Here is a 12,627-nt window from a genome sequence, read left to right as displayed (position 1 = left end):
CTTTTTTCAGACCAATCGATTGGGTAGAGCTTATGAGTTATGAAGAAGTGGAAAAATGTTTGGGACCAACCGATTGACCCTTGGTGAGAATTAATTATGTTGTCTTCCTGCATTTGAAGAAAGTGAAAATTTTCAGGAATCAATCGATTGACATTCGGGTGACGGTCGCTTGGATTGAGTTTGAGACTCATAGAGGATCTGATGACCACCGCGAAAGTCAAATCATACAAGCATGCATGAACTGAGCTTGCCCTAGACGTAGGTCCGCTCAGGGATTGATGTTTCGTGAATTTGAATAGTGATTTATTTTGAGTTGTGAGAACTCAGGAGTATGTGTGCCATACATTGTGATACTTTTCCACATCACTTAAGTCTTCCATCCCTTGTTGACTTAAGTTGGATTTTGTTAGAAATACCTGTAGAGCCGAATGGACCCATAAGATAGGGAACTCACTGGGATTATTATCTCACCCCATGTTGTTGATTATTTTTCAGGTAGTTATAATCAGGTAAAGGGTAAGGACAAGATAGTGCAATATCTTTGCTTATCTGATGTTTTGGATGGCTTTTCCGCTGTGTAGATATTTTTAGATCATTCTACAATGATCTAGTTCCTAGTATTATTTTGGGTACCTTTATGTATATTTAGTGTCATGTAGTGTTTTCTTTTGGGCATGTAATATGTACACTATTGTCACTAGGCGCTTATGTATTTCAGTACCAGTATTACACTATGTATAATATGTATTATAGACATATATTATATGTTGGTGTTATAGTTATCCTATGATGATACAAATGAGATGCAATTAAAATGGTGAAAAAATCTTAGGGAAAAACTTAGGGTGTGACACCAGGCCGCAAAAGACCTGAGTGCAGATTCTTGAAGAGAGATCAAAATGTTGGAACAGTGCGTCCAGATTTGATAAATCCAAAGAAGAAGAATGAATATGGAACCAGAACTACAGTAGCCTCGAACAACGAGAATTTTTACTTGTTGAAGATGATAATTATCTAAAATTTGCATTTGATGACTGCACTTGGATAGTTGATACATGAGTATATTTCCATGTTACACCTCGTGAAGAATTATTCTCATCATACCAAAGAGGAGAATTCAGTACGGTGAAGATGGGAAACCACATCACAAGCAAGATTGTTGGTATTGGTGGGATGAATATGATCACAGAGAATTGAAATAAGCTCATGTTGAAGGAAGTAAAACATGTACCAGAAATGTGTTTAAACCTTATCCCAGTAGGAAAGTTGGATGATCTAGGGATGATAAACCAGTTCGGTGGTGGTAGATGGAAGCTTATAAAAGAGAGTGTGATCATTATACATCATGCAGGGAAACATAAATAAGGGAGAGAATAATGTTTCTCAAGACGTAGCCAAATAATTGTGGCACAAAAGACATGATCACATGAGCGAGAAAGGTTTAGAGATTCTTTCTAAAGATCGTCTTTCAAATATCAAGGGACAGTCACTTGAATCATGTGAAGTCTGTTTAGCGGGAAAGCAACATAAAGTATCTTTTCAAAGATCAGATGATGCAAGAACACGAAAGAAAATCCTAGATCTTGTTCACTCGAATGTTTGCTTCACATCTGAAAGGTCTCTTGGGGGTGCACAATACTTTGTTACCATCATTGAAAGTCACTCCATAAAGGTGTATGTGTGTCCATTGAAGAAGAAAGATCAAGTTGTACAAGCTTTCAAGGATTTTCACACCTTTATAGAATGAACATCTTGAAGAAAGTTGAAATGCTTAATAAGTGACAATGGAGGTGAGTACCTAGGTCCGTTTTAGGTATATTGTAAAGCTCATAGGATAAGACAAGAGAAGACACCTCTGAAGACTCCCTAAATGAATGGAATAGCTGAAAGGATGAACATAACGATTGTAAACAAAATCAGAAGCATGCTTTCTCATGCAAAACTTCCCAAACCATTTTGGGTTGAAGCAGTGAGAACTGCAGTAGATTTGATAAACTTGTCTCCTTTAAGACTGTTAAATGGAGAAATACTAGATGAAGTATGGTATCAAAAGAAATTCTCCTACAGCCAATTGAGAGTATGCGGGTGTAGGGAATTTGTCCATATTCCTAAAGATGGAAGAATAAAACTCGATTCCAAGACGAAGGAGTGCATATACCGTGGTTCACCAAGAGATGAACTTGGCTTCAGATTATGGGATCCTGCAAATAAGAAGATTGTCCAAAGCAGAGATGTGGTATTTTATGAAGATCATATAATCCATGATATTCAATCTAAGAAGCCAAATACCATTGTGGTACAAAACTTAAGGGTAGATTCCTCAACAAGATATCGAACCTAATCAGACATCACAACCCCATCATACGGAGCAACCTGACCAGATAGAAAAAGGTCAAGAAATATAGGAATAGAAAATGATAGGGACTGATCATAGAGACCAAGAGCCTCAAGTGAGAAGATTCATGTGAGTAAGACAACCATCAAAAAGATATTCCCTAGATGAGTATGTCACTCTCATCGATGAAGAAGAACCTCAAAGCTTCATGGAATCTATTGAGATGGATGACAAGGAAAAATGGATGCAAGCCATGCAAGAATAATTACAGTCACTGAAGGAGAACCAGACGTATCACTTGGTGAAATTACCAAAGGCAAGAAGGGCTTTGTAAAAAATGTGGGTGTTTAAACTCAAGTTTGAATAGAATAACCCAAACCTCATATACAAATCATAAATTATCGTAAAGGGGTGCCATCAGAAGAAAGGCATAGACTTTGAAGATATATTCTCACTCGTAGTGAAGATGACATCCATAAAAGCAATCATTGGTCTAGATGCAACGCTAGACTTGGAGATATAACAACTTGATGTTAAAACACCATTCTTACATGGAGACTTAGAATAAGAAATATGCATGGAGAAACCCGAAGGATTTGCAAAACCAGGAAAAGAACACCTTGTGTGTCGCTTGAAGAAAATTCTATATGGGTTGAAGTAAGCTCCAAGGCAATGGTACAATAAGTTTGAACTCTTCATGACCCAACATTAATTTGAAAAGACATCTGCAGACCACTATGTGTTTGTGAAGAAACATGATAATGGTGAATCCATCATAATTTTGTTATATGTTGATGATATGCTCACTATTGAGAAAGACAAGACAAAGATAGTTGCTCTAAATAAAGCATTGAGAAAACCCTTCGCCATGAAAGATTTTGGTGCAGTAAAGAAGATTCTTGGAATGAAGATCATTCAAGATCGACTCAAAAGAATGTTGTGGATGTCACAAGAAGATTATATCAAGAAAGTCCTTGAGAGGCTCAACATGCATAATACTAAACATGTGCATGTCCCACTACCTGGTCACCCGAAACTCAGTAAGACACAATGTCCAAGCAATGAAGAAGAAAAATAAGAAATGAGCAAGGTGTCTTATTCTTCAGTTGTAAGTAGTCTTTATGTACACAATGGTTTTGCACAAGACCAGACATTTCTTACGTTGTAGGAGTTGTGAGTAGATTCCTATCGAATCCAGGAAATGAAGATTGGAATATTGTGAAATGGATACTGAGGTATCTTAGAGAAATTGTCAAATAATGTTTGTGTTTTGGCAATGAAAAGCAATTACTCATTGGTATGTAGATGCATATATGGCAGGAGATGTAGATTCAAGAAAATCTACTTATGGATATGTTATTACTTTTGCATGAGGGGCTATCTAATGGCAATCATAATTACAAAAGTGCATTGCTTTGAGTACCACGGAAGCTGAATAAGTCACAATCATTGGGGGTTGTAAGGAGATCCTATGGATGAAGAAGTTGCTACAAGAGTTAGGCCATAATCTAGAAAGTTATGTTCTCTATTGCAATAGTCAGAGCACAATTCATATTAGCAAGAAATCGACATACCATTCAAGATCAAAACACATTGACGTAAGGTATCATTGGATTCGTGATGTGTTGGAGAGTAAACTTTTGAAAGTAGATAAATTTCACACCAATAAGAATGGGGAATACAAGATGACAAAATCTATATCGAAATAGAAGATAAAGTTTTACAAACAAGTTGCTGGATTGGCAGCAACCCCAAACTAATCAAGGTCATTCCCATATGGATAGAGGGAGAGAAATATAGGGTTCAGTCATTGCCACATGGCCAACATAAATTTGACAAAATGGAAGATTGCATGTGATGACAAATAGTAAGGTGTATGGTGTACACATGGTATAGTGCATGAGCAATACATGTTATGGTGCATGTTTTGCAATGGACACTTTGTGCTTTGCATGGAAGACGAAAAAATAAGTGTGTTCATGCATGTAAGGCAACTTTGATTTGCTTCTCCTATAAATAGGACCATGAGCAAGCATTCAAAATAACACACAAGAGAAGAACAACAAGAAGCAAGAGAAAAGAGAGTCTTACTCAAGAGAGAAAAGTGATTTTCATAAAAAGTATTTTTGTGAGAAAAATAGTGAGCCAATTTGTGAGAATGCTCCTTACAAACTGAGAGATACATTATAGTGAGATCCACCTAAGGGTGAAATTGTTGTATTCTCATGATCATTATAGTGGAAGTTTAAGAGGTCTAAGAGTCCCGCGGTTTTTTCCTTGCTCATATTGAGAAGGTTTTTTAGACTAAAATTATTTTTGTGTTATTGAGGTCATTTACTAAGAAGTGCATTTCCATTATACTTTAGTTGTTTTGTGTATAAATTTAAGAGAAAAAAGACTATGCACTAACGGTGTAAAATATTTTTACACTGTCAACCAATCAGAGACGTGCATCCTGCCAAATCGTACATTTAATTTTAAAATATTAGTATGACATAGCAGAACGTTATAATTCTATTGGATGATGGTGTAAAGAAAGTTTACACAGACAGTACACTACCTTTAATCTCTAAATTTAATAGTATTTCTAATACATTAAACTTCATATGCAACGAGCTTATCACGAAGGTTTCTCCGTTCTCTTATAAATAATGGTCTCAACTTATACAAGAATCAAATGAGGTAAAGATCCATTTTCAAGTTCATATCAATTTTATTGGTTTGCTAATTTTTATAACTTTAGTTGTTGTATTCTCATTATCACTATAGTGGAAGTTTAAAACACCTAAGGATCCTGTGATTTTTTCCTTACTCATATTGAGAAGGTTTCCAACGCTAAAATTTGCTAAAAAAAAGTTTGTATTATTGTGTTTATATTTCACGTATCTGGTCGTGACTATTTTTAACGGTCCGGAGGAGGAAAATTCTGGAGATCATTTACTAACAAGTACATTTCCATTATACTTTAGTCATTTTGTGTATAAATTTAATACTTTCTAATGCATTAAACTTTATATGCAGCGAGCTTATCACATAGGTATCTAAGCTGTTTTATAAATAATGGTCTCAACTTATACAAGAATTAAATGAGGTAAAGATCCATTTTCAAGTTCATATCAAATTTATTTGTTTGCTAATTTTTATAACTTTTAACAATAATGTTTCTCAAAGTAACCCGTTCCTCCTTCAATTTTTGGGTCAAATATATTTGACTACTTAATTGGTGATGTATTGTTTTAATGTTTCAAAATTATTGTCCCTTATATAAATATAAATTAAGTTATTAATTTAAGCATATTATTATTATAGGGGATGAAATCTCAATCAACTTCTTCGTATATATTCTACTACAAATCTTAATCAAAACAATTTATATTACTCTTATATTTTTTGAATTTATATCTTTTCATTGGTTGTCAATACATATAAAGATATATTAAGATAGAGACATAAACATCTAACTTTTTTTGGAGAACGATGTAGCTCTAAGCAACCTTGTAAAATAGAAAAATGGTTTCAAAAGATTATTTCCTGTCAACATGTAGATTATTGGAAAAATGTATGAAAAGCTAAGAAAAAAAAAGTTTACTTTACTACAATACAAACAAAGATCTCCGTATACAGCATTACATTTTTGATTAAAATGCCTAAAAGAAGAAGAAAAAAAAGATTTTAATCAAAGTTCATCTTTAGTATCCTTATCATAGCCAGCATTCTCTTTCACCTTTTCTGTTCTCTTATGAATTGCTTCTCCAACAAATTCAGCTGCTGATCTAGCAGTTTCTTCCACTGATTCTATGCTTTTGTCAAAACTCTTCTCAACTGCTTCTTTTACACCACCCTTTCCCACACCCCTAAAACTGAAAAAAATAAATACACAACATCATCATATATTGCTCTTCATATATAAAAAAAATTGTAAATTCATTAAACTATATTTTTTTTAATAACCTAATAGTCGGATCTTCACCCCTTAATGGTGGGATCCAACTCACGCCCTAACCGTCCGAGTCAGATGTTTCTACGTAACTATGAACTGAATTATATGATCTTATAATCTCATGATTATTTTGATGATTCATTCCTAAATATTAAATAAACTTTTGTGAATGCACTAACTTACTCCAAATTTGGTGGTGAAAACTGCATCTGAAGATCATGAATGACGGTTTTGATTTTCTCCCATGAACTTTCTTTGGATTTTCTGAGTAGAGAAACTGTGTCCATCAGTAACTTGCTAAGGCCTGGTTTTTCTGGATGATCTTGTGCAACATTTTGGCCACCTTCATTAGGGGTTACTTGTTGGAACTGGAGAATTGTTAAGATGCTGAAAAGAACAAAAAATTGGAACTTAGTTTCCATTCTAATTATAAAACTCATTGTTGAAGATTAGTGAAAAAGAGAAACAGATGCAAAACTATATGGCTTGTTTTGGAAGTTAGCAGTTTGCACTACGTGGGACTCTCATCTTGCATCTCGTGCTTCATATATTTGAATATTTCAAACACTATAACTATAACTATTTAATGTCAAAAAAATAACTATAATTACGGAATATAAAAAGAATTTAAAAATATATATTTTTTGTTTGGTTAAACGGAAAGATGAACTTTTTTTTTTTAATTTAGTTTGATGATGAAAGTTTTAATGTGAATAAGTTGGATATTGTGGATTGGGTGTTCAAATTTGTTATAATTAATTCAATTTTAGAAATTTGTTATAATTAATTCAATTTTAGAAATTTGTTATAATTAATTCAATTTTAGAAATTTGTAGATAAAATTTGTTAGAGGCTATTTTCTCTTCTCTTCTCTCATCTTGCATCCATTTTGTAACCATTTTAAGAGTGCTGAAAGTTTATTATTATTTTCTCTTCTCTCTCTTATTTCTATTGTTCATCTTTATCACCTTATGCACCAACAATTGACATCTAGAGCTCCAGTTCAGATCCACATAGAAACACCACGGGAAACACGAGTGAAACAGTGAGGCGTTGTATGATTGATTTCAGTTCGGAGAATTTGTGTTGAATTTCAGTTCAGAATCGTAACAGAATCACATATCTTGATTCTGCAGGATTGAGAAATACTGTGTTTATGTGAGATCTAAGTATATTGCACAAGGTTGAAGATGAACGAAAACAATCTGAGCACCAAGCTTCCAGTGTTCGATGACAAGAAGTGGAATCATTGGATGATTCAGATGTGTGTGTTGTTTGGAGCTTAAGATGTTCTTGATCTCATCAACGACGGTTACGTTCAGGTTGTTCTAGAAAATGCAACAGATGCGCAGAGAAATGTTCAGCGTGATCTGAGGAAGAAGGACCATAAGGCTTTATTCTACATCCATTATTGTATGGATGTGAACGTGTTTGAGAAAATCGTTGATTCAACGACGGCGAAAGCTGCGTGGGAAACACTGGTGTGGTGCTACGGTGGTGATGCATCAGTGAAGAAGGTGAAACTTCAGTCACTATGCAAGCAGTATGAGAATCTCAACATGAAGAACAATGAGGAGGTACTTGATTACATCTCCATAGTGATTCTGATCACAAATGAGATGAAGTGTGTAGAGAAACTCTCTCTGAAGAAAGTGTCATTGAGAAGGAACTTAGATCTCTCACTCCTCGGTTTGATTACATCGTTGTAGCAATTGAACTTTCTAAGGATCTGAGCACCATGAGAATAGAAGAGCTCCAAAGTAGCCTATAGGCACAAGAGTTGCGTCTGACTGAAAGAACCTCTGAGAGAAAGGTAGAGCAGACTCTGAAAGCTTCTTTTATCAAGAAAGACCAGAAGCACTCTTGGTCAGAAGCCAAGAAAAGACATGGTAGGTCTCAGAAGTCATAAACCTCAACTTCTGGGAGTCATAAGGGAAAGGAGAAATAAGACAAGAGAAAAGTTCAATGGTAATTTTGTAAGAAGTTTGGCCACTTCGCTGCAGATTGTTGGTCAAACAAGGAGAGGAAATCAGAAGAAACGAATATAGCCAAAAGTTCTGATGATGAACATGTGCTATTAATGAATTCTTATTCTGATAGTGTGTCTCTAGAAGACTGGTGATATATGGACACTGGTTGTTCAAACCATCTTACTAGAAATAAGAAATTGATGGTTGATTTTGATTCTGGGAAGATGATCAAGATCAAATGTGTTGATGATAAGTATCTGAATGCTGAAGGAATGCGGAATGTTAGAGTGATTATGAATAACATCAAATTTGCGTTAATTCAGAATGTCTGGTATGTTCCTGGCATGAAGAGCAATCTGATGAGTGTAGGTCAATTAATTGAAAATGGATTCTTAGTTACCATGAATGACAATCGTTTGAAGTTGTATGAATGTAATCAGAAGCTGATTATATATTCAGAACAGGGAAGGAATAGAACATTCAAGGTGAATGTTAAAACTATAGAGTCTGAATGCCTTAGTGCAACAAGTGTTGTGAAGGAAAGTGAGTTGTGGCACAAAAGATTTGGCCATTTGAACTTCAGAAGCTTAAGGCATCTGAATTCAAGGAAACCGACATATGGAATTCCTGCAATTAAGAAACCAAAAAAATCATGCATTGTGTGCATGAAAAGCAACCAAGACTGTCATTTGCATCAGAAGTAGCTCCAAGAGCAAAATATGCTTTAGGAGTAGTGTATTATGATGTGTGTGGACCATTTCCAGAACCTTCACTAGGATGGAATAAATATTTTGTGTCATTTGTGGATGAGTTCACAAGGATGATATGGGTATTCCTTATAAAATTCAAACACGAGGTGTTTGCTGAATTTAAGAAATTCAGAATCAATGCTGATAAATATAGTGGTCAGACTCTGAAGATTCTCAGAACTAATGGTGGAGGTGAGTATAACTCTACAGAGTTCATGAAGTTATGTGAGGAGAATGGAATTGATCATGAAGTGACTTCTCCATATACTCCTCAACACAATGGTCTTATTGAAAGGAGAAGCCGAACTTTGTTTGATATGGCAAGCAACATGCTGAAGGAGAAGAAACTTCCTGACTTTGTGGGGAGAAGTTGTTGCCACTGCAGCATATATGCTCAATGTGTCCAACCAAGAAGTTGAAGGAAATTGTTTCTTTTGAGAGGTGGACTAGAGATAAGTAAAGTTTGATTCATTTCAGAGTATTTGGTTATGTCTGTTATAAACACGTTCCAGATGCTACTAGAAAGAAGTTGGATGATAGAAGCAAGGTGATGTTACTAGTGGGGTATCACAATACAGGTGCATATAAGTTTTATTGCCCATTCACTAATAAGGTTGAAGTCAACAAAGATGTTGTTGCGAAAGAGTCAGAAGTATGGGATTGGAGCAAGTCTCAATCCAACTCCGGTGCAGAGTTAACTTCTGAAGATATTGATTCTAATTCTAAAGATGAGTCGGAGCCTGAAAATGATTATGAGAGTGAGTTAGAATCAGAAGACAAAATTGATTCTAAGGTAGAATTTGATCCTGATCTAGATACTGATGGTGATTCAGATTCTGATGGTGATTCAGATTCTAGCGGTAGTCCAGATTCTAGGAATATTCCAGATTCTGAAGGTGGTCATGCTTCTGAAGTTGGTACTTCTGGAGTTCCAGCATCTGATATTGTTCCAGAATTAGAAGGTTCTGAACAAGTTCAGAGGCCACAAAGAATCAGAAAAATTTCGAGAAAGTTTGCAAAGTTTGACATGTTGCAAGATTCTGAAGGGGAAGTTATTCAGTATGCCATTTTAGTAGACTCTGAACCCGTAAGTATGGAAGAATCTCTCAAGAAGAAAGTATGGTTGAAGGCCATGAAAGAAGAACTTGATGCCATAGAGAGAAACAAGACTTGGAAGCTGACAGAACTTCCAAAGAACAAGAAAGTCATCGGCATGAGATGGGTTTATAAGGTGAAGCTAAATCCAGATGGATCAATTGACAAACACAAAGCAAGGTTAGTTGTGAGAGGTTTTCTGCAAAAACCCGGGTTAGATTACTTTGAAGTATTTGCATCTGTAGTAAGACATGAAACAATCAAGTTGGTGATTGCGATAGTTGCTAACAGGAATTGGCCTTTGATGCATTTAGACATGAAATCTTCATTTCTGAATGATCCATTAGAATAATAGGTTTATGTGTCACAACCTCCTGGATTTGAGAAAAAGAATCAGGAAGGGATGATGTACAAATTACATAAAACTTTATATGGACTGAAGCAAGCCCCTAGAGCTTGGAATCTGAAAATTGATCCATTTTTCAAGAAGCATGGACTTTAGATGGAGTATGGTGTCTATGTTCAGCATACTTCTGAAGGTAATATGATTCTGGTGTGTCTGTATGTTGATGACATATTACTAATAGGAAGTTGTGAGATAGCTAAGTTCAAGAAGGATCCGATGAATGAGTTTGAGATGACTGATCTAGGAAATATGGTTTATTTTCTAGGGATGGAGATTATGTACTCTGAGAAGGGCATAATTTTACATCAGCTAAAATATGAACTTGAGCTTCTGAAGAGATTTGAGCTGTTGAATTGTAAAGTTGTTGTCACACCTGCTGATACAAATCAGAAATTGGATTCTGATTCTGATGGTGATGATGTAGATGCGAGAATGTTCAAGCAGTTGGTAGGGTATCTAAGGTATTTGTGTAATATCAGACCTGATATTTGTTATGTAGTTGGAATGGTGAGTAGGTTTATGAGTATACTTAAGTGGTCTCATTATCAAGTTGTTGTCAGAATTCTGAGGTATATAAAGGGAACTCTGAAGTATGGAGTTTTGCTCCCTTCTGGTGCTGAAACTGACTTATAACTTCGGAGTTACTCATATTCGGATTGGTGTGGAGACAGAGTTGACAAAAGAAGTACTTATGGATACTTGTTTAAGTTTCTAGGAAGTCCTATTTCTTGGTGTTTCAAGGAGCAACCAGTTGTTGCTTTGTCAACTTGTAAAGCAGAAGATATTGCAGGTGAATGCCATTTATGCAAGCATTCTCATTCACAAGCCCAAAAAACAGAAGTCGTCTGTTTATGGCACCCAAGACATCCCGACAGTAACTTACCTATAGCCTTCCTTGGACTATAGGAGTTACCCTTTCTTTTGGTATATATATTAGCGATAGTTAAGGTAAAAGAAAATTTTAAGTCCAAATTTAACATAGAAGCTTTTTCACACCACCCCAAAGGGATTTTAATCCCCTCTCTCCTCCGCCACTAAAAATTTAAATAAACATCCCAAATTTAGAATAATCTCTTCCCTCCCTCAACTCTCTTCAAATCAAATACTGCACCCTTATTATCCGGGTCTTTTCACTTTAATTTAACCATCACTAAAAATCTTTGTCTCTCATAGTTTATGTTATTTATATTACAAGCATATTCCTCGTATTGAAGAGTGCAAAAAAGACTTGTAAAATTGTAACCGAAAGGAGAGGTAGAAGAAACTTTAGAAGATAACCCATTCATAAAGTATGGATATGATTCATAAATCTAACTTCTAAGGCAATATCATTGTTGAGCAAACATATCATAATAGATTTGTACAATAGAATGTTGATCATAGGTTGTGAATAATCTATAAATCTGTCATGACTGCAAAATATAACAAACTTCAAATCTATTAATCTTCAGTTTTGTTTTCATTATTGATCTTGCTTCGATATATTTATGTCAATTTTTCTTGTCTCCTTGATCACATCTCCAAATTGATTTGTGTATTGATATAATAACCAACATTAATATAGTGAAATATTATTTATGAGAAACAAAACAAAACAAAACAAATTGAATTGATATTGGTAACAGTTTTTGTTGGTTGACGCTTAAACTCAAAATAAATTGGTAACAGTTTTTGTTGGTAACAGTAAACTCATGTATTATTTAAGCATAAAGACAACAAAACAAAACAAAAGTTTCACAAAACTCTAGATTCATATGATGTCCTTTCGAATGATGTTTTTGACGAACGGGAATTCGTTACCGAAATTTATGGAACTTTGTTGGCATATTCATTAAAAAGAGTATATAAAGCTTTCCTCACACTGTCTCTATATCATGAACTGATTTTTTCTATGCAAACTCCAAAAATTCAAACTTCAGACAAGGATTTAAAACACTGCTAAATGCAAGAACCATGCTATATTCACTCATATACTTATCATACTCATTTGACATCTTTGAAGCCATATCTCTTATCTTCCCGTCTTCGCTCAACATCATTCTTTTCAATCAAAACTCAATCCCTGCAAAAAAAAATTAAATGAGTCTCGGACGTAGAATAAGTAGATTGAGAAATAGTATTGGTAAGTCCAT

General features: G+C 34.8%; 1 protein-coding gene across 2 annotated transcripts; it reads right to left on the bottom strand.

The window, feature by feature from the left end:
- Window positions 1–5,848: 5,848 nt before the first annotated feature.
- LOC127101515 (uncharacterized) lies at window positions 5,849–6,869 on the bottom strand. Of its 2 annotated transcripts, XM_051038950.1 has the most exons (3): window positions 6,754–6,869; window positions 6,459–6,662; window positions 5,849–6,195 (listed from the first exon to the last, which is right to left on the bottom strand). In XM_051038950.1, the coding sequence occupies exons 2-3, from the start codon at window positions 6,560–6,562 to the stop codon at window positions 6,012–6,014; spliced, it is 288 nt and encodes a 95-aa protein (XP_050894907.1). In that variant the 5' UTR covers window positions 6,563–6,662; window positions 6,754–6,869; the 3' UTR covers window positions 5,849–6,011. The 2 variants fall into 2 exon arrangements, with proteins under 2 accessions (XP_050894907.1, XP_050894906.1); XM_051038949.1 differs by having other exon boundaries at window positions 6,459–6,827.
- Window positions 6,870–12,627: the final 5,758 nt, after the last annotated feature.

The sequence above is a fragment of the Lathyrus oleraceus genome, chromosome 7 (assembly GCF_024323335.1).
Source record: "Lathyrus oleraceus cultivar Zhongwan6 chromosome 7, CAAS_Psat_ZW6_1.0, whole genome shotgun sequence".
NCBI classification, from domain to species: domain Eukaryota; kingdom Viridiplantae; phylum Streptophyta; class Magnoliopsida; order Fabales; family Fabaceae; genus Lathyrus; species Lathyrus oleraceus.
This window is presented reverse-complemented; position numbering and strand designations above follow the sequence as displayed.